Genomic DNA, 21,653 nt, shown 5'->3' with positions numbered 1-21,653 from the left:
AGCCTGAGAGAACGCAGGTCAGCAGTTGTGGGCCTTGCTTTGGAAATGATGGGCTGGGCTGAGGCCCTTTCTCTCTCCTGCAAGGCCCACTTGAAACACCTGGTCCTCTGAGTCCCCTGGTCCTTCGGTGCCCTCTGTACTGTGTGTCCAGGGCAGGAAGGGGAGGCAACTGCTGATGCGAGGATGGGGTGCCGGAGGGTGCCAGTCTCTGGAGGAAATAGGGAGGGAGACGGTTGTAGAAAGAAGAAGGGAGGGGACATCTTTTGAGATGAGAATGAAGCAGGAGTGTTTTCGAGACACGGAGGAATCTTTTGGCAAAAAGGGTTGAGAGCCTTCAAGCAAGTGCTCCCATCTTCTAGGACATCTGCTCCAAGTAGGGCTTGGGGTGGCTTTGGATGCAGAAGAGAAGGGAAGGTTTGAAACCATGGCTGGCGAATAGACCTGCTTCCAGGAAGGGATCTCAATGCCAGAGGCATTTATTGAGCTGGCAAGAGAAAGTGTGGCAGGTCCAGGGAAAACGAAGATAAACGAGACCAGTTCCTGAACTCAGGAGGCCGGCAGTTTCCCCGTGTTGTCTTCGTCTCCTGCGGTTCTCTGCTAAGTGCTCACCACCTCGGGGTGTGCTGCCGCGAGCATGAACCGCTCTGAGAAAAATCTACAGTAGGAAGCCAGTTTGGGGGTGCGTGAGCATTTCTCAAACCTTGTTGGTTTGTTGGAATGAGGGATTAGGGCTGCCAGATTTAGCGAACAAAAATACAGAGCGTCCAATTAAATTAGAATCGCAGATACACAGTGAGTGACTGGGACATATTTACACTAAAAAATGTATTCTTTTATTCTAAATGCAAATTTAACTGAACATCCTATATTTTATCTGGCAACCCACGGCAAGGGGTGGGGTGGGTACTGCAGGATATAACTCCTGTAGTGGAATGCCGTCCCAAGTCATATACGTGCCAGCTCTTTTTTTTTTTTTTTTTCTTTTTTTGGCCGCTGCACACAGCATGCGGGATTTTAGTTCCCCGACCAGGGATCGAAACTGCGCCCCCTACGGTGGAAGCCCGGAGTCTTACCCACTGGACCGCCGGGGAAGTCCCTGTGCCAGCTCTTGAATTCCTTCTTCTGCAGGCCACTTTGCAACATTTTCTCCCCTTTGTCTAGGGACACGTTTTCAGTTTTCTGGCCAATCGTTTTCTGGCATCTTGACTGCCCAGGACAGCTGTGAAGCCAGAAATGCATGCAAGGTGCTGCCTGGTGCAGGCAGAGCCCAGGGTAGCCAAGGCCAGGCTGGCCGCATCCCAGCAGAGCAGTGGGGTCATGAGATGGTGGAATATCTTGGCCAGCATCTGGAGCGCCCGCAGCATGTTTTAAAATAAGGATCAGCCTCCTTGGCTGGTAGTGGCTGAGGGAGGAGGAGAAACGGGGAAGAAGCTCTAGAAAAAAGGAGAGAGGATGGATGAGAGGGAAGGCCAAGAAGAGGAGCATGGCAGGCAGGGTTGGAGGGAGAGATCACGGGGATCCCTGGAGTCGGGACAGGTGGCAGACGGGGCGAGCTCAGTCCTGCTGCAGTTGCCCTGGGCCTCCAGATAAAGGCTCTGACGAGTCAAGAGCAGGCTGGATGATGATAGCAACTAGTATTTCCCAAAGGCTCACTATGCTTTACTTGCATTCTTTCTCTGTCTTCCTTTCCTGCTCCTCTCCTTTACTTTAGCCACACTGGCCTCTGATACTTCTGCAACACACCAGGTGTGCGCCTACCCCAGGGCCTTTGCACTTGCTGTTCCCTTTGCCTAGGATGCTTCCCCCCGCAGGTATCCCCCTGGTTCACGCCTTTACCTCGTTTCTGATCTTGGCTTCAGTGTTTCCTCCTTGGAGGGCTTTGCCCAGCTGCCTTATTTTAAAATTGCAACACCCCTCCCCTGGCTTTCTTTTTCTCCATAGCACTCGTCACCGTCCAACAGTCCATACGTTTTACTTGTTTATTGTTCCTTGACTGTCTTCTCCCTAAAGAATGTAGCTTCCAGAAGGGCAAAGATTTCGTTCATTGTTGAATACCCAACGCCCAGAACAGGTGCTTTGTTTGATCAGGCACTTGGTAAACGTACTTTGAATGACAAGGATTTGAGCTATTCCTTAAACAGCTCTTATTGCTCCCACTTTACAGATGAGAGAGCTGAGGGTCAGCTTGTCCAGACCCTGGAGCCAATGGGTGAGAGCAGGATTTGTACCCAAGCAGCATGCCTGTCCAGTGATGGGTGGGCTGACCTGGGGCTCTGGTATTAGAGGGTTGTAGTCTGGCATGGGATGAGAGACTGTCCGAAGTGTCCTGTGTCCTTCAGTGACGGCTTTGTCTCCGTTTCCTCAGGATGTGGCTCTGAGCCGGTCTGTGTCCCCGATGGCCCCCACAGCAGCTCGGTGGAAGGAAGTCCTTTCCGTCCTCCGACACAGTCCTTCTCCTCCGTCTTCGATGAAGACAAGCCGATAGCCAGCAGCGGGGCTTACAACTTGGACTTTGACAACATCGAGCTGGTGGATAATTTTCAGACCTTGGAGCCTCGCTCCTCAGACTCTAAGAATCAGGATTGCAAGGTGAGCTCGCGGAGGAAGTCCACGGACTCTGTCCCCATCTCTAAGTCGACGTTATCCCGCTCGCTCAGCCTGCAAGCCGGTGACTTTGATGGTGCTTCTTGCTCAGGCAACCCCGAGGCCGCGGCCCCGGCCCCGGATGCACATAGCACGGGTTCGAGCAGTGCTTCCAGTACCCTTAAGCGAACTAAGAAACCGAGGCCACCTTCCTTAAAAAAGAAACAGACCACTAAGAAACCCCCTGAAACCCCCCCAGTGAAAGAGACACAGCAAGAGCCAGCCGAAGAGAGTCCCGACCCCAGCGAGGAGAATCGAATCGCCGAGACGAAAACGGAATCGGCCAAGACGGAAGGTTCTGGACCAGCCTTATCGGAGGAGGCACCCGTAGAACCTGCTGCTGTGCCCAAGGCTGCCTGCCCTCTGGACTCCGAGGGTGCAGAAGGGGCCATCCCCCCAGCTTCTGGGGGTGGCAGAGTGCAGAACTCACCCCTCGCTGGAAGGAAAGCATTGTCTCCTGCCACGGCCCCAGAGGTGGTGGAGGTGTCCCCATTGGATACTGCGGGGCAAGAGGACTCCCCAGCCAAAGGCCTCTCAGTGAGGCTGGAGTTTGACTATTCTGAGGACAAGGGTAGTTGGGACACCCAGCAGGAAAACCCCCCTCCCACCAAAAAGATAGGCAAAAAGCCGGTTGCCAAAATGCCCCTAAGGAGGCCAAAGATGAAAAAAACACCCGAAAAACTCGACAACACTCCTGCCTCGCCTACCAGATCCCCTGCTGAACCCAATGACATCCCTATCGCTAAAGGTACCTACACCTTTGATATTGACAAGTGGGATGACCCCAATTTTAACCCTTTTTCTTCCACCTCAAAAATGCAGGAGTCTCCCAAACTGCCCCAACAGTCATACAGCTTTGACCCGGACGCCTGTGACGAGTCCACTGAGCCCTTTAAGACATGCTCTAAGACCCCCAGCTCACCTTCTAAATCCCCAGCCTCCTTTGAGATCCCAGCCAGTACCGTCGAAGCCAATGGAGTGGACGGGGATGGGCTGAACAAGCCCGCCAAGAAGAAGAAGACGCCCCTCAAGACGTAAGTTCAGGGGTGCAGGTGGTAAGATCGGAGTCGGGGCTGAGCATTGGCTGTGATTGTCGCTCACGTGCCTGGATGATCCGTCCCCCATTGGCTGCAGTGCCACCATGTTTGCGGCAGGATACCTGTTTTCATTCCTCTCTGCGCCCACGGTGCTGGCTTTTCCCATCCACATATCCCGTTGGGTCTAGAGTCATTGATCTTTTGCCTCAATTAGTCAGTGGTCTAAAGCTTTACTTGTAGCTGAAGAGCTGACTTTCAACTTCAGGAGAGTGTGGGAACCATGGAAAGGGAGCAGCCCAGTGGAGGTCTGGTCAGCCTCCCTGTTGGTGACTTGGCATTTTCTGTTTAACACATGAATTGCTTTTTGGAGTGGCCTCAAAACTAAGAGATCTGCCCTTATATTATTAAAATGTGTAGTGTTTGTTTCTGCCCATTAAGGAGACATTAGCCCAGGAGGCAAACACAGTAGGCTTGGGAAGCCCTTGAGAGAGAGAGAGGTCCGGTCTGGGCCCCTTCCTGTACCCCAGCTAACGTGTAAGAAGCATGCCCGTTTGTCTTCAGCCCTGTGTAGTCATCTTCATAGACGAGCGTCCACAGGCCCTGTAGGTCCAGAACAGGTCAATGCAACCTGAAAGGGAGAAGCAGTCCCCACGGTCCCCAGGAGGCCATTAATAATCAGGTCTGCTATCCAAACACTGGCCAAGTAGACTGAGCATAACACTACGTGTCCGTGCCTCTGGAATTCATCCCAAGACCCAGCTCCAACTCGGATGGCTACCGGTCCATCCTCAGGACTTTGGTCCAAGGGTAGGTGGTTTGGTGCTTGGAGCTTTTCTGCACTCATGTAGTAGCGTCAATAATTTAACAAGGCCAAGGAGACCGGGCTGCTGGCGGCAACTCAGCAGCACAGACCATAGCTGCTGGCCCCTCCGAGTCTGCCTGGCACAAATGGAGATAGATGGTGACCTGTTTACCTCTCGTTCTGGGCTCCCCCAAGCATTTAACATTTGAGAAGAACCCAAGGCTTCCTGAGAAGAAGGTCTCTAAGCAGGCTTTGGCCTTGGATCGCCTTACCTCTGTCCGGTGTTGGATAGAGGAAACAGTCCTGGCCCAAAATGGGACTTTTCTTAGATCAGCGGCCAAACCAGGCCCTCCTTAAAGATTCCATAGCATCTTTGTTGGAAGCTTTGTTTTAAGCCTGAAACCGGAGAAATCTGAAAGGCCCAAATCTCAAAGCTATTATCTCATTTGGGGGATGAGAGCCAGTTTGTAGCCACTACCTCCTCCTTCCCCGCAGGTAGCTTGGTTCTCTTCTGTTCTGTCATCAGAGGTAGCCAACCGAGGTTGGGGAAGCTGACCCATCTCCGGGTCTTACCTCTAGGGCAGATGGCTTGGAATCCTACACTGGGGTGACAAAGCTCTTTGAGCCACCAGCATTTTATGGGATAACTGGGACCAAGAGAGGAAGGCGTTCTCTGACAGCCCCTCTCCAGAAAGCGGGGATGTGGCCCACACTCCAAGCAGAGCAGCGGAGGGCTGTTGTAGCCTCTAACCCATTAATAACCAGTTGTCTGCAGATTTACCATTTTTGTCAGTTCCTTCTGTCTGTCTCTCTTTTTCTTTGTCTTCTTGTCTTAGGATGGTTGAAGACGTGATGTCTGTATGTTCTCTGTTGTAAGTAAAGTAAACGGAATCTGCCTCTTACACTAAATGTGCTTTTTTCTGCCTTTGTTTTTGCTTCCAAGCTCTTTATTTCCTTTCCATGGCTGCTCCTTACGTATTTCTGTGGCGGGCCTGGGAATGATGGGGCACGGGGCTTCCCAGTAGCAGAGGTTATTTATCTGTTTCATCGTGATTAGCATAAATGAAACTGCTTGGCTGTGAAAACGTGATTATCCAACATCTGCCTGCTTGTCAGGAATGGAAGTTTCTTTTTCCCCTTGCTTATTGGACGTCTTCATCTGAAACCCATACATTTTTTTTTTTCACTCTCATCCCATTCTTTCATTTGAAATTGGGCGATTGCTTTCAAAGTATCGTGGCTTCACATTAAAATAACCACCCAGTCCAACCTCAGGCAGCAACCGCTACCACTTGTTCTGGCTACACGTGAAGCAGAAATGTTTGCGCTGTTTCAAATTGAGACTGATGGGAGCCCCCTGAAACGCAGGGTCAGCTCAGTGGAGCACACGGCTGTGAGAGCCATCGCCAGGCTGCTCTGGGTCAGCAGGACCGGGCTAGGTATCAGCATGCCATCTGGGGGTCGCCTTGTTGAGGGAGACAGAGCAACAGAGCAGACCACCGCTGTGCCTGGACTGCTTTGCCTCCCTGGCCAGGAGAGATCTTGTGGGCTGCTCCCGGGGGGCCCAAGGACAGGCACTTTCTCTGCCTCTCCATTATTCCACGAGGAGCTGGCCTGGCCCCAGACATCCAGCAGCCCCGGGATAGGGTGGAATCTCTCAGGCTCTCTTCTGCCCAAGGGATTTCTCTGGTATTTTAGAGCCATTTAGCAACTGTAAAATACACAGTTGTATCTTTATATGCATGGATAAATATATGCTTCAAGCTGTGATTGCACTGTTCACATGGCAAATGTCATAAATGCTGTAAATAACCATTTATGGTATTTCTTTCATGACTGAAAGCCATTGTTGGAGCGTTTCATTCCAGAGAACACGAGGAGGAACTTGGTGCCAATTTGCTCTGTCCACCCAGTTAACATTTAGAGCAGGGGAGGGGAGGGGGGTGGTCTAAGGTGAGGGGGACCCCCGCACAAGCCCTTGCCTTGCTGGGGGCAGGACCAGACCACGGAGGGGCCTGAGCCCAGGGGGCAGGGGCCGATCTGCAGGTGGAGAAGCCTCCATTCTGATAGTGGAGATGCACCCCTGACCACCCAGTAGACTTAAGGGAGGCGTCTGTGCTAAAAGCCCCTTCTGACTCCTCTGGAGTCTGAGCTGATGCTCCCTTGGCCTAGGTCCTCCCCTCTCCTCCCCTCCCCCTCAGCCCCCAGTTATTTATACGAGGGGGAAAAAAAGAGAGACCAGAGTTGTTAGTCGTGGTTAGGAAAGACATTTTTTAAAAAATTGTTTCATCTCCGAAAAACAGTTCCGGAGATTGGTTGCACAACAATGTGAATGTACTTCACGCTACTGAACTGTACACTTAAAAGCGTTGAAGATGGTAAATTTTACGTTATGTGTATTCTACCGTAATTTAAAAAAAAAATGATCTCACCCCTCGCCCTGCCTTTAGTCAGAATCCCACCCAGAAGGTCAGAGGTGCGGGAATCCATTAAGCTCAGGGTTCCCGCGCGTAGGAGGGAATCTGCCAGTTCTCGCTGAAGACCCGGGACTTTCCTTCCTGTTTCTGCACGGCTCCTTCAGTTGTTTGAGTGCTGTGTGGGCTTGGTCTTCTGTGAACTGGATCCTGTTAACTGGTGTCACGAGCTGACGTCCCCTCCCCCACCTTAGTTGGTTCAGACATTCCTGGATGGATCCAGATATATTAATCTGCTCACCAGAATCTGCCTTTTGAAATAAGAACATCTGGGTAAATTTAGCTTCATTTTCTGGGTCAGCTCTCCAAAATGGCATCTTTTCCGAGATTTCCAGCTTGATGACTCTTTCCCTCGGGGGCAATAATAATGTCTGTTAAAAAGTCGGAATGGATTGTCGGTGTGGACGTCTTTCAGTTGGTGTTGGAGTGGTGTAGACTGGAGGGTGGTCTGGGTCAGATACTCAGCAGTCAGACGCTCTGGGCCTCAGTCGGCTCTGGAATGTTCTGTGCCTCTGTCTGTTGTGTTTACATTTTCCATTTTGTTTCCAGTGACACATTTAGGGTGAAAAAGTCGCCAAAACGGTCTCCTCTCTCTGATCCACCTTCTCAGGTATAATGTTCCCTTGATACTTGTGATTTTATCCCTCACTCGGGAAGATAAGGCTGATGTGTTTTTATTCCCCATTAGTCAATAGAGTTTTCTTTTCTACTCATCATGCCCCTCTCCTTGCCTCCTACAGGGAGGGTCCCTCAGTGTTTGCAAGACATTGTTTTGATCCCTTTCCTTGGGGAAACATCAGAGTATGTCCCAAGAATAGGCAGATGTTCAGGAAAAATGTCAGTTGGATTCTATGGGAGTCGTGCTGGTCCATTTGGGCCAGTTAATCTGTTGAGAACTTAACTTGAATATCAAGTTGCGGAAGACTGTTGAGATAAACGCATATATAGTGAGAAAGAAATGAATATGTGTCAGGAACCCTGGATTATGTAACCAGGGTCAGGATGGGGAGATAAAGGGCTTTCATCCCCTGCAGAAGTGGCGGCTTGGGCTCTTTCTTCATACGAGTCCCTGTCTCCCTCTTCCTATAGTTCCTCTACCAAATATACGCCATTTCTTCTACCCTGTTTACGGACCAAGAAGGGTATCCTGAAGTATGTGCCAGGCCATTCAAGGTCATAAAACAAGCAAAGCCCTGGCCAGCCCACCCTGGGCAGGGCGAGGCTGCAGAGAGGCGCCCAGCCCCACGAGAGGGGTCTTGAGTCCAATGCCACCTCTGCTGTAACATTTCTGGGCTCCCACCCTGCCCTGCTCAGCTGCACACCCTCTGTGGAGATGGAGATGAGACCTCCCTGTCTCTACCTCCCGTGTCAGGCGTGAGGACTGTCAGGCAATGTTGATGATGTTGATGTACAAGCCTGAAGCACGGTGTGGGCGTAACACTATAGTTGCCTTCATCAACATGCCCGTAGTAAAAGTTTCCTTATTTTTCTCAAAGCGAATGGGCAGGAGTATCTCAAATAACCAAGACACAAAATCCTGATTCTTTTAAAACCCACGGTCATCACCCCCTGAAACAAACCATCAGAAAAAGAAATTCATAGCGGAAAGACTTGGTGTCCTTGGGACTATTTTGAGCAGAGGAATTTGACAGGGACCGGTCCTGGTGAGGGGGGCCCAGACCCCTGTGGGTGGGCGCGGAGGCTGGACGAGAGAAGAGACAGCTTCCCTTCTCCTGGTAGGACCCCACCCCCGTGACCACGCCGGAAACGCCGCCCGTCATCTCCGCGGTGGTCCACGCAACCGACGAGGAGAAGCTGGCGGTCACCAACCAGAAGTGGACGTGCATGACGGTGGACCTGGAGGCCGACAAGCAGGACTACCCGCAGCCCTCGGACCTGTCCACCTTCGTCAACGAGACCAAGTTCAATTCGCCCACGGAGGGTAAGCAACTCGGTGGCCGCTGGACCACCACTCTGCCTTGGAGACCACTGCCCCTAGGGAGCAAAAGGCCAGAAAGGAACTTCTAAGCCAGGTAACCGTGCTGTTGGGGACCATCTCCCGGTGCACCCCGAGCTCAGGCTGCCTTTTGAAACAGCCTGAGGCTTGAAACCAGCCGAACGGTGACCCCGGGGCACCTGCTGAGAGCCTGCAGAGAGCTCTCTGCCTCGGGGTCCTGAGCTCACCTGAGCTTTGCACCTTCTCGGCTGTGTGGCTTACATCCCTTGAGGATTTTGAGTCAAGCGCTCAGGGTACGTCAACCTGCCTGTGCGGTCTCTTAGTCCACTGTTCATCGGCCCTACGGGACGTCCCACAGTGTGACTGACACCTGCTCAAGCCCCAAACCAGAGAGTCCCCCCAGGCTTGCCAACAAGAGGAACTGAGTCCTTCTGAATAGGCCCCAGGCAAGTCACTTATCTCATTAGTATCTTCCTTCCCCTTACCTATACCCACTTTCAGCTTTCTGCCTGATTCTTCGGCTTGAAAAATTCATGTATCTTAAGTCGGCAACTAGAACCTTCCTGCGAAGGATTAGTCCATTTCCAGGGGTGATGGTACCCTGCCTCCCTAGTCCTCCTGGGGCCTTTCCTCCACCCACCACCATGTAGGGCTTGTGAGCCTAGTACTGGACCGTCATTCCAGCACCGTGGGCTGTTGTGATGGTTCTAAGTTTCCCTTTCCAAGCTCTTGATTTCTAGCAATTTCTAAAAACTGAGTAGAATTCAATATGAGGGCAGTCCTACAGGGAAACCTTATCTCCGCTTCTTTGCTGCTAAGGAAAAACCATGATCTCCATCAGACAGCCCCGTGCCCCCGCCTGGGCAGGGCAGGGCTGTAACCGAGGTGACTTAATTGTAAGTAGGAACGCTGCCTCTGGAGGTTCTTGTATGATCAGGCTTGTTGGCGGCTTGCTGTGTGCCCATGAGGTCTCTGAATGGTACCAGTGAGATCCATGTCAGGTTTGGGGGGGATTTGGGGTGCTTATCTTATTGTAATGCCTTTCTCTAGTTTGCTGATGAAAAGACAATCCAAATTACGAGTATTTGGACTTTCGGGCATTGTATTTTCTGCGTAATGGAGCCTTTGGTTGGTTGCTTGGTTGGCCCTCTGGCTACGGGTTTGGGAGGCTTAAGAGTGACCATGTCACTCCAACCTGACCCCTGGGGCCCAGGCCTGGCCTCAGCTTTTTTCAGTCCTCCTTTTCCTCTGTGCACACACCCCTGGGCCGTGACTGTACCGGATGGAACCACTTTCCCCCAGGGACGCCCCTGCTCAGCTCCCCTGCAGTGGCTGCTGCAGGATGCCCCCTGCTTCCCTGTCTCCCAGGCTTGTCCTGCCCCCTCCCAGCCTTTCCCTGGACATGGCCCCTCTGCCGTTTGCTATCAGTGCTTGGTCTGAACTCGCTCTGAGGTTACGTAACGCGGTAAGGATGATGCGGGTGCATCTCTTGCTTCCCTACTAGACTGTGTGTTTCTTAAAGACAGGAAGCCCATCTGAGCCAGCTTTGTTTTCCTTACAGCACCGTGAACACAGTAAGGGCTAAAGACAGCTTTGTGAGGAAAAGAAAATAGAAGCCTAGGCAGGTAGACAGCTTAGTGTCCACAGTTTGATCTTTGCATCAGTCAGCACCTGTGTGAGGGAGACGGGGCGGGGGAGGAGGGGAGGGCGTGTTGACAGCCCGGAAGCAGCAGGGGATGGCTGAAGACTAGCAGGGGCCTGGCCAGTTTGTAGCACCTGTGGTTTCCTGCTGGCTTACCTCTCTTGAGGCTTAATAAGAAACTTTTAAATGTCATAGAAGCCAACCTGAGCTCGCCATTATAGATAGGAATCAAAAGGTGTGTGTTTTGGGCTATGTGTGTGTGGTTGTACCATCAGGAACCAAATAAATACATGCTTTGTTTTTTTTTTTTTGGCCGCGCCACATGGCTTGAGGGATCTTAGTTCCCTGACCAGGGATTGAACCCGGGTCCACGGCGGTGAAAGCGGGGAGTCCTAACCACTGGACCGCCAGGGAATTCCCTACATGCATTATTTTCATAATACCTTTCAAGCTAATAGGTGCTCCATTCAGTGGTAACATCTATTTCCTCATCTTTAACTTAGAACTAAAGCAGTCCACTCACTAGCTTAGTGGCATATTTGAGAATTGTTTGTTTTCTGCAAAAGTTCCACAAATAGGGAAATCTGTAAGTTTGGAACAAAACTCTAGTAAACCTGCCTCCTTAGAAAATGATTGTGGGGCTTCCCTGGTGGCACAAGGTTAAGAATCTGCCTGCCAATGCAGGGGACACGGGTTCAAGCCCTGGTCCGGGAAGATCCCACATGCCGCAGAGCGGCTAAGCCCGTGAGCCACAACTCAGCCTGCGCGCTAGAGCCTGCGAGCCATAACTCCTGAGCCCGTGTGCCACAACTACTGAAGCCCGCGCCCCTAGAGCCCATGCTCCGCAACAATAGAAGACACTGCAATGAGAAGCCCACGCACCGCAACGAAGAGTAGACCCCGCTCGCCGCAACTAGAGAAAAGCCCACGTGCAGCAACAAAGACCCAATGCAGCCATAAATGAATGAATGAATGAAAAAGAAAAAGAAAATGTGAATATGTGGGAAGTCCTGACCATAGTTATAGCTGGTGGGCGATGGGAAATCCATTGTCTATGTGAATTCAGAACAGCCTCGGTTTCAAGAGGTGTGGCCTGCATTCACCTCTCTAATGTACCTGGTTCCCTCCAGCAACTGGATGTAGAAACTGGATGCAGAGCCCTGTTCTCGGATTGTCCTCCTGTTACCGAGCCACGTCCGGCCATACCAGACACGAACCTGGTTGGGGTGCAGATGTACTCCCCAGAAAGAGCCTGCCCAGTGCTGCAGCCACGATTGAGGCTTTCTTACACTGAAGTCATAAATCACAGGAAAATGAAATGTTGGGTTAGAAATAATATTTGCCACTTGGACACGTATTCACTGCAATATGAATTCTCCAAGTAACAGTAATAAGGAGGAGCTGTCGGGCTTCCCTGGTGGCGCAGTGGTTGAGAGTCCGCCTGCCGATGCAGGGGATGCGGGTTCGTGCCCCGGTCCGGGAAGATCCCACATGCTGCGGAGCGACTGGGCCCGTGAGCCATGGCCGCTGAACCTGTGCGTCCGGAGCCTGTGCTCCGCAGCGGGAGAGGCCACAGCAGTGAGAGGCCCGCGTACTGCAAAAAAAAAAAAAAAAAAGAGGAGCTGTCATTGGTGGAGTAGCCCTGCTGCGCCTTTTCATACGTGATTTCATTTCACCCTCCCAGCTCTAGGTGGTGGATTTCTGCACTTCCTCACGTAAGAGCGAGTGAGCAGAGGCTTTGAGCTGTTAAGATTTGCTGAGTGTTGAGGGGCTAGTTCTCGTAGGACCAGGTCTGCCTGACTCGAAGGGCCTCTTCTTTTCCGCCATGCTCTTTACGTGAGCGTCCTACAGACTTCCTTTCGTTCAGTGTAGAATGAGGATGTTGAGCTGATCGGCGCTTCCCTACCTGGGTTCACAAGAGATTCAAGTTGTCTTAATATTTCAGAAAACCTGTGGAGCTGGGTGAGAAAGATGCCCAGCTAGTTTAAAACCGCATGCTTGGGGGCTGTAATCATATCAGCTCACTGTGGTGACACTGATACTCTCTCATTGATTTAAACCTCAGATTGGCAAAATTATAAACATTTTTCTGTGAGTGCTTGCTTAGCAAATGCCCTTTTCTGGAGCAATCTATTGAAACATGGTGCCGTGAGAGAAAACCTTGTGCATGTGATCCCCAGAGATGGAAAGTTTAGGAACCACTGGACGACAGAGCCTCTGAAACCTCTTAGCTCTGGTCTGAGACCCTGGGGGAGTATTTGCTTTAGATTCGAAGGTCTGGATGGCCATTGCTGGTCACCCTCTCTCCCTCTACACACAGCTGCACCAGCACCTCCTCTTGCATACAATAGAGAAGGGGTGTCCTTCTCAGGAGCCTAACCTGGTCTTCAGTGGTGGGCGCCGTTGTTGTCACACTACAGGCATGTAGAAGGGCCACCCAAGGAAGTTGGAGCAGTGTCTTTGTCCCCTTCCAAAAGGCTCGTCTCCTCTCATCACTTACGTTAAAAGTTTCAGAAATATTAGCAAAGAGCAGTAACAGACCTGGTCACAGTCCCTTACCTTTGCGTGACCAGCTGTGGGGCTTTTCATCTTACATCAAATCATTTTACCCTGCAAGATGTATGCGCTTTGAGCTCCATTTATGGATAAGTCGATGGGCCTAGAGAAGTCAGGGACTTGGCTTCCCTGATCCTGGCAGTGGCAATCGGGACTCGGTTGCATCCTTCCGGCTTCTACCCAGGCTCCTTCGGTCCCCCAGCAAAGCTCCAGCCATGAGAGTCAGATGGAAACACAGGCCCCTTGCCTTCAGAACGACAGGACCCATTAAAAATAACTTCGGGGGAATTTCCTGGCGGTCCAGTGGTTAGGACTCCTCGCTTTCACTGCAGTGGGCCCGGGTTCGATCCCTGGCCGGGGAACTAAGATCCCGCACGCCGCACGGTGCAGCCAGAAAACCAAAATAAAACAAAACTTCTGGCCTCTTCAGCTCGGGGCAGCACGTGCTTTAGTGAGCGGCCTCTTCTCTCATTTGTAAAGATGTTGAGCCATTTGGTATAACTGGCGTTACCCTTCCTGGCCTGCCTGCTGCATGTGGCGTAGTTGAAAAATGGGGCTAACATTGGACGTGGCTCCCCTCTCCAAGCCTCCCCTCTAAGGGTTAGAATTTAAGGCAGGGGAATGGGATTTTGAAAACCAAGTTCAGTAAGATGTTTTCTCAAAAGGTCTGAGACCCTCTTGGCAGGTAGGAAAGAAGGCAGATGAATGAGCTCAGTGATCTGAAACTCCCCCAGATCTGCTGCCCGGAAACGAGCTCAGATTCCAGGTGGGACACTGAGGAGAGCTGGTAACCAGAGCCGGCACTGACGCGGGGCCCCAGGGCCTAGAAAACCTCCACGGTGGCCTCAGCTTATTCCGTGCATCCCAGGTGCTCTGTGGCATTGTGGGGTGTGCGGGGGTGTGGTTTCTGTGAAATAATTTAGGGTTAAATCATGCCTTGGAGGAGGAAGCAGCTGATTCACTATTATCTTTTCCATTTAGACGGTCTTTAGTAGAGCAATAAAATGATAGTTCTGGGGTCCTGCACCCGGAAAGTGACAGGTCTAGAAGTGGGCCTAGAAATCACTTTGTCCTTCACTGTCCCCTGCCTTTGAAAGATAGTAAGTCTTAGTAAACAAATGCTTCTTCATCTTCGGTTGAGGCAGACCCTAGGGACAGATTCACACGACGGTTACAGACACTCTGAGTTCCTGCCCAGCATATGGTTTGGCTTAGTGTCCATTCTTCCCAAGTGATGCACAAGTCAGGGCCTTAAGGAGGTACGAGGTCCTTCTGGTCGTTAATCCACAAAACTGTCTCCATTCCCGTGATCAGGTATCCAGTGAGAGTATCTGGAGTTTTCTTTGCCGCCTAAAGTCTCCGGTCAATTTGAAATAGGTCATCTTTCCATCAAATTGGACTTTAATAGTCTTTGCAGCTGAACATTTGGTTTGGACCGGCCCTGTTGGCACTGGAAGAATTTTGGGAAGCACTCTAGACAACTCGCAAAGCTTCTCTTACAGCAGCACTGTTCTTCCCTTGCTTCCGACAACTGGATGGGCAACTGTGGGTCCAGTTCCAAAATGTCACCAGGACTTGGGAAGGTTCCGTGTATCGCACGTGAGACTTACAGAGAAAAGCAACACCCACAGTGTACACACTGTCTGATCTGAAAACTCTGTGCAAAATGCTCAGATCTTTGCCCAGTCAAATCCGTGCTTGGTCATGACATTTAATTCTCTTGGAACTCTCTCAGGCCCAAATGGCAGAAGCCCCTTTACGGTAAGGGGTTTACCAGTTGTCTGAAAATAGCTGAGTCGAGCCTCCTCTTCTGACCATATCAGAAATCTCAGTCAGTGGACACTCTCAGAAAGCTTAAAGCCTTGTTCCGGACCCCACCTGCCCAGCCCCAAACTTCTCACTCCCCCTCCCCCCTCTGGCACTCACCTCTCCTTCTGTTTCTTTTGCAGAGTTGGATTACAGAAACTCCTATGAAATCGAATATATGGAGAAAATTGGTTCCTCCTTACCTGTAAGTTCTTCTGCCTTCAGCCAGCAGGGAACTTGCTCTCCCACCCTGTCAGTTTGGTGAACTGGGACTGGGGGAGTTGAGGTTTGTCTCAATCCACTTCAGATGCCATTTTCAGGGAGAAAAATGATAGGATGCTGTTAGGCTCCCTGCAGAATTACTTCCTAGACTGAGAAGGAACTCGTCAAGAGATTTCTTTTAAAACAGGTGGAGGGAGTGGTTTGGTGGTGTCTAAGGTGTGCCGTTATCTGGTTTCTTCAGATTAATTGCTTCCTAGAACTGAAAATTGTCCCTTTGGGCAGTAAGCCTTTCCCCCATCTCTTTTTCATTTTGAGTTGTGATGATGGGCACCTGTCTTCCCTGGCTTAACATGTGCTGCTGCTGTGGCATTTGGTCCTGGACATGACCTCTTGTACTGCTGTTGTCCAGAGATGCCCCCAGAGGTGTGGAGATGCCCAGGAAGGCTTGTGCAACACTCAGCAGCCCGGACACGTTGCTCTTACCTCTCTTTCTTTGCATCATTCATAGATGGGGTGTTGCTGTTTCTAAACCACATCTGCTGTAAGTCAGTGAACCTTGATGGTGGCGTTCATCACAATGGGGCGTCATGCCCATCTCCCCCATTCAACTGTGGGCCACGCCCGGACGGGGGTCTCGCCTACCCCTCTGTTTATCCTCCGTGGCCAGCATGGTTGCCCATCCAGAGAGGATGGCCCCTAAATGCCGATGGGCTGAGCAGCATGGAGCACACCAACACCATTGCAGTCCCCCCCGGAAATGTTCCCAACTGCAGGCGGTCCCACTTTCTTCCTACACTTTCCTCTTCCCTCCGGTCCTCCTCTCCTCTCTCTTAGCCAGCGCCGCTTTCTCCTCTCTTCCGGGTGGCTGGAGAGAAATGAAGGCTTCTCCCTGATGAGTTATCTGTCCCCATTGAAGAGCGCTCTGGTTTTCGTCTCTGTAGCGTGTTTAGGCCACTGCATCCGAGCTGACGTGTGACTTTGATCCCTGCAGCAGGACGACGACGCCCCGAAGAAGCAGGCCTTGTACCTTATGTTTGACACTTCTCAGGAGAGCCCGGTCAAGTCTCCCCCCGTCCGGATGTCGGAGTCCCCGACGCCGTGTTCAGGGTACGACTTCCATGTTGAGAGAGTTACACCCCGGGGCGGAGGTCCCCAGGCCTCAGAGCACCTGCCCTGCTCTCCTGAACGCCATTCATTTGCACACACTCAGGCAGCCCACGATCCCATCTCCCTGTGTCCACACGGGCACAGAGGCAGTGGGTTTGTCACGGGCTGCCCTTTGGACTAGGGTAGCACCTTTTCACTGCTGAGAGCGGGAGCCCCTCCCATCACCTGCCGGTGCACGCCGCTTTATTGTGTAAGTTGTCCCGTGGGGAGGCTTCAGTGCCCGAATCCCACTCCCAACCCCTGCTGGTTGTATGACCTGATGCGAGTTACTTGACCCTCCTGGGCTGCAGTTTCCTCACGTGTAAAGTGAGAGTAATAATGAAATTGATCCTGTAGGGATTTTTTTGAAGATGAATTGAGGTGCCACTTGGGATAGGGGTAGGGGTACCTGTTCAAATAGCCAAAAGGAGGAGTAAAGTGAGATGCTGTAAGGAAAGCACTTGTCGCAGGGCCTGGCACAAATGAAGTTCTGATAAACGTTTATTACTCATATGGATGTGAATGTAAGCATTTGTCAGGCTCCTGTTCTGAGCTGTGTGGTGCTGGATTGGGTGGGGGGGGTGGGTATCATGCTAACACTGGGACCTTCCTGTCCTCTCCTACCTGCCGCTTTCACTGCGTAGGAGTGAACGCTCTTGCTATGACTTCCCGTACCTACTCCGGAATCTGCTCAGGGTGGTAGGAACGAGATGATGATGTTACTGTAACAGCAGTAATGGCGCCTTATGACTGGCACTGTGTCGAGCACTTTAGACGCAGGCAGCATCTCACTCGATCTTCACAGAATCCCAGAATCCCTATTCTTCACAGAATCCCAGAATCCCTAATCCCTCCCACCAAGGTGCACAATCAAGGGGTCGGCAGTCTGCTTACCTCCAGAGCTCGTACCCTTAGCCAGTGGCATCTGTGCTTCTGGCTGTCCATTGTCAGCAGGCTCTTACGTGGGGTGGACCACCCTCTATCCAGCCAACGGACCCCTTGGTCACCTAAGCCCTGCCCGTGTTCCTCGGGGAATATAACCTTGGGAGTCTGGGATCGCTTGCTCTGTTAGTCGGGGCATCCTGGCTAATTTCAGTGGGGTTTCCAGTGCAGCCTCTAACGATGCGCTTTGCTTCCTTAGCTCCAGTTTTGAGGAGACTGAAGCCCTTGTGAACGCCGGGGCAAAGATCCAGCATCCCGTTGCACGAGGGCTGGCCCCCAGCCAGGAGCCACACTTGCAGGTGCCAGAGAAATCCTCCCAGAAAGAGCTGGAGGCCATGGCCTTGGGCACCGCCTCAGAAGTGATCGAAATTGTAAGTGGGGTTGGAGGGGCCCGAGATCACTGCGGGTGAGCCCTGGGTCAGCTGGGTTCTGTCACCACTCGGGCCAGGCCTTCAGAGCAACACTCCCCTGGGACCTGATGTGGGTCCCTATCCCCCTATCCCGCCAGAGAAGCCAGCCTAGGAGACCCCACCCCATAAAGATGAGAGAAGGTCTCTTCGTCCTCACCAATGTGGTTTTGCAGTTCTCACCTAAGTGCTTTATTTGCCTTCAGGGTTATTCATTTTCCACTTCTAGACCCTTCAGGCTGGACTGTTGGTTTTTGAGCTGCCATCAGTCTGTACCCTGCTTCTCTGTCCTCTTCGGCAGAGGGCAGAGTATGGTAGATCAGGAAACACTCCTTTTGAGGAACAGTTGGTTCTCCTGGGCTTTGGTGATGGGAAGTCCCTCCTGTTTATAGACCAGGACTTATACCTCTTCCCTCCCAACCCCTGTGGGACCTGCAGAGCGAATAGACCTGAGCTGAAGGCCTCACCCACACGCCCCACACGTCTAAAATCGATCACCCTTCTGGCCAATTCTGTTTTTCTATTTTTACTTCCCCCCAGCAATCCCCAAGAGGGTATGAGGCCATTGACTTGGCGTGTTGCTTTATTGCTCCAGATTAGTAGACATTCATTTATCTCACGCATCAAGTATTTATTTAGCACCTACTGTATGTCTGGCAGGTGGATACTGGGAAAATAACAGTGAGCAAAAAGAGAGTCCAGACAGGACCTAGGCTGTCTCTCAAATAGATACTATGAAGGACTCATGCATGATTCAACTTCTGCAACCTTTGCCTTCTGATTTTGAAGTCTTTCTGATCTACCAGTTTGAGGTCATCTTTCCATTATTTAGAAAATGACCTTTACCAAACCTTCCTTTGGATGTTTACAATGGAAAGTAGGTTCTTGATGACTTACGTTTAAAAACCCCATCACCTACCTTGTCTCCTACCCACTGAGGTTCTCAAGTAAATAAGTAAAGGGTAGCTTTCCTCCTAGCAACTGGTTATGGAGTGAGGGTGACACGGGGTGGAGAGGGCACCTAAGGCTGTGCTTTTGGGGAGCGGGTTGGGCCTGCCCATCTCACGATGCCCATGATCAGCATGTGGGAATTAGTCCAGATGAAAAGGAACGTATTGGCACCTAACTGATACTCTCTTCAGCCTTAAGGCAGAGATGTCCAGCCAATAGATGGGTGGTCCTTGCTTGGAACCGATATCACTCTGCTCTCCTCTATTTTTCCTCTGTGTCCTCCTCTGCCGGCCTTCAGACAGCTCCTGAGGGCTCCTTTGCCTCTGCTGATGCCCTCCTCAGCAGGCTAGCTCATCCAGCCTCTCTCTGTGGTGCGCTTGACTATCTGGAACCCGACTTAGCAGAAAAGAACCCCCCAGTATTTGCTCAGAAACTTCAGGTTTGTAGCCCACGTGTGACCTTTGGGGAGTTTGTCAAAACCTCAGTAGAGAATGAACCTCCGAACTCCAAATGCAATGAGGCAGGATTTAATGGAGCATTGCTGAGAATGTTCCAGATGGAATAGCTTCCCCTCAAAGACAGATATATGTGGTGGTCTTTACCCAGGACGCCAGAGTGCTATAAATCGTGCCATTACATGTGGAACAAACCATTTGTATTTCAATTTGGAAAATGGACCGAAGCAGTCATTTTTTAGAAGTTTTGATAGCCCCAAAAGCAGTTTCTCTGATTTATTCATGGAACCAAGGGTATTAGCTCACCATGGAGCCAGGCTGTTTATGTATACAAGGTTATCTCAGACCCCTGTTGAGATAACATCTGGACTCAGGTCTTGTATCTGGCACCAAAACAATTGTCTACAGTCTGTGCTTTAAATTTGACAGCTCAATTTGATACCCTCTAGACTGGGATGTTCAGAGCAAAAACTTAAGAGAGATTGTTAATAGTCATTTGAGATATGCAAATCCGCTCGTGGAAATTGTTGGCCGACTTGACATGAAATGAACAAAAGGAGAGAAATTGAAAGAACAGTGCATTAAAAATTCTGATCCCATTTTAAAAATTATTTCGTATTTGTGTCATACTTCCCGCCAGACATCCCAAAGGGTGATTTAAAAAAAAAAAAAAAGGAAATGAGACACTTATTTCATGATCTGCTGAGGTGTTAATTGTGAAAGAAAGCCAGCGCGTATGTTTCCCCGAGTACCTGTCATGACACATTCACGTGGCACATTCGTTTCTTGGATGTGGAAAACATTTCCGTCCTGTCTCGGTGCATTTCCCCTGCGGTTTGCTCATTTCCCACCCCTCCGGCAGGAGGAGTTAGAGTTTGCCATCATGCGGATAGAAGCCCTGAAGCTGGCCAGGCAGATCACCCTGGCTTCCCGTAGCCGCCAGGACACCAAGGTACCGGTTTGCTGCTGCCGTGTGCTGCCTCTTGAGAATGTTGTGTGGTCCAGAAGCTTCTTTGCTAACCATGGCCAGGCAGGTGTTCGACAAAGTATGATTTTTCAAAAAGCTAAAAGTGTAATTTGTGCATAAGTACACACTGAACACACCAGCAGGATGGTAAGGCTTGTTGAATGGAGGAAAATACGAGAAACCGATGTCCAGTCAGTGGGGTAAGGAGGCTGGAATAAGATTGCAAAGTTAGATATAAAACAGGTTAATACTATTTAAACAGGACAGATAATTCATAACCTTTGAGGTTCTTTTTTCTTCCTATAGAAATCATTTGCTTCGCTACTAATAAAAAATAATTTGCACCTTTTCTATTTTCTACAAGTTAACATCTAATCATACTGAGACTGGATCCCAGTCAATAGTGAATAGGTGAAAACAAGACCTTCCTGAGATGTCAGATGACCCTTAGGCCAGGGTCAAAAGGATTACAGAAAAGCGGTCTTTTTCTGCAACGGGAGAGCGTAAATATTTCAGGTTTTGTAGGCATCTGTTGATCTCTGTAACAACTAACTCAGCTCTGGCACCAAGCTCTGCTAAAGCAGCACCGGACCACACGTGGATGAACGGGTGTGGCGGGTTCCGGGAAAACCCTTTTTACAGAAAAGGGCAACAGGCCATTTGAGCCATCGCCGTAATTTGCCAACCCTTCTCTAGGGCAGAGTGTGATATTGACAAGACCTGCAGAAATTGTTTGGCTGGCTTCCAAGTTTGGAGTCATTTTTCTTAACAACTGGAATGTGTCGCTGATGACACGCACGATGGAGCGTGGTCCAGGGAGGTTCAGCCCACCCCCAGGGCTGACGGGTGCGCCTGGCCTCTGAGGATCCGCCTCATTCCCTCTCCCACACCCCACCCCCAGTTGGCAGCCCGGCGAACCTGGGTTGTCAGACCAGGACTGGGCCCCAGTGCGCTCTGTGGCCCTGAACCAGTTGGTGAGCCTCTCTGAGCCTCAGTTTTTCCATCTGTGACAAGAGGCTAATAGCAGCGAGTTTGCACGTTGCTGTGAGGACAGTAAGTGCCGTGCAGAGAGCCTAGCACACAGTAGGTGTACGATCAATGAAAGCTGCTGGGAGGTGACCTTCACTTGTGCCTCTTGTTACCTGATGAGACTCTCCCAACATCTCTCTTCAGACAGCGGGTCCAGGTCCCATTTTACAGATGTGGAAAATGGAGCCTGGGAAGCTGGGAGAGTTGCCTGTACATCTGGGAGCCTGGGAGCTCGTTGCCTGTATATCTCAAGTAACAGCTTACTTGGCAGAGGGGCCCGTGCTCTCTCCCGTCACTTGTCCTTGGGACAGGATCAGGAGTTCATCTGCTGGCCCTGCCCTGTGGGTCCCCCACATGTGGTTTCCCTGGAACCAAATGGGGACCCCTTTCCAGAGACATCTCTCAGTGATAGAAGAAGGTCATCCCATGGGTGTCCAGACTGGGGACATCGGGTGTTTACAGGAATGTAAACACCCATTGCTGATGTCTTTGTTCTTGTGGCCAACCCATAGACTTGGGTTTAATTTCCGTAAAAATGAGATTTTTAGAATGCATTAAGCAGTAAGGATTTTTTCCCCCGTTAGATTTATTTCCTGATGTCCTTGGGTAGTGGCTTA

The 21,653-nt window shown here is 50.9% G+C and overlaps 1 protein-coding gene across 3 annotated transcripts in view; it reads left to right on the top strand.

The window, feature by feature from the left end:
- The window catches only part of LOC132439561 (transforming acidic coiled-coil-containing protein 2), a 141,694-nt gene that overhangs the window by 100,715 nt on the left and 19,326 nt on the right, over positions 1–21,653 (top strand). The window contains exons 3-10 of one of the 3 annotated variants that reach the window (XM_060033919.1): positions 2,366–3,677; positions 7,506–7,566; positions 8,697–8,898; positions 15,061–15,122; positions 16,131–16,246; positions 17,427–17,598; positions 18,884–19,024; positions 19,903–19,992. In XM_060033919.1, coding sequence (XP_059889902.1) covers positions 2,366–3,677; positions 7,506–7,566; positions 8,697–8,898; positions 15,061–15,122; positions 16,131–16,246; positions 17,427–17,598; positions 18,884–19,024; positions 19,903–19,992 — 2,156 coding nt within the window. The remainder of the gene's footprint in view (positions 1–2,365; positions 3,678–7,505; positions 7,567–8,696; positions 8,899–15,060; positions 15,123–16,130; positions 16,247–17,426; positions 17,599–18,883; positions 19,025–19,902; positions 19,993–21,653) is intronic. The other 2 variants (XM_060033917.1, XM_069541501.1) reach the window with 2 other exon arrangements.

This window comes from Delphinus delphis, chromosome 16, assembly GCF_949987515.2.
Source record: "Delphinus delphis chromosome 16, mDelDel1.2, whole genome shotgun sequence".
Taxonomy (NCBI): domain Eukaryota; kingdom Metazoa; phylum Chordata; class Mammalia; order Artiodactyla; family Delphinidae; genus Delphinus; species Delphinus delphis.
This window is presented reverse-complemented; position numbering and strand designations above follow the sequence as displayed.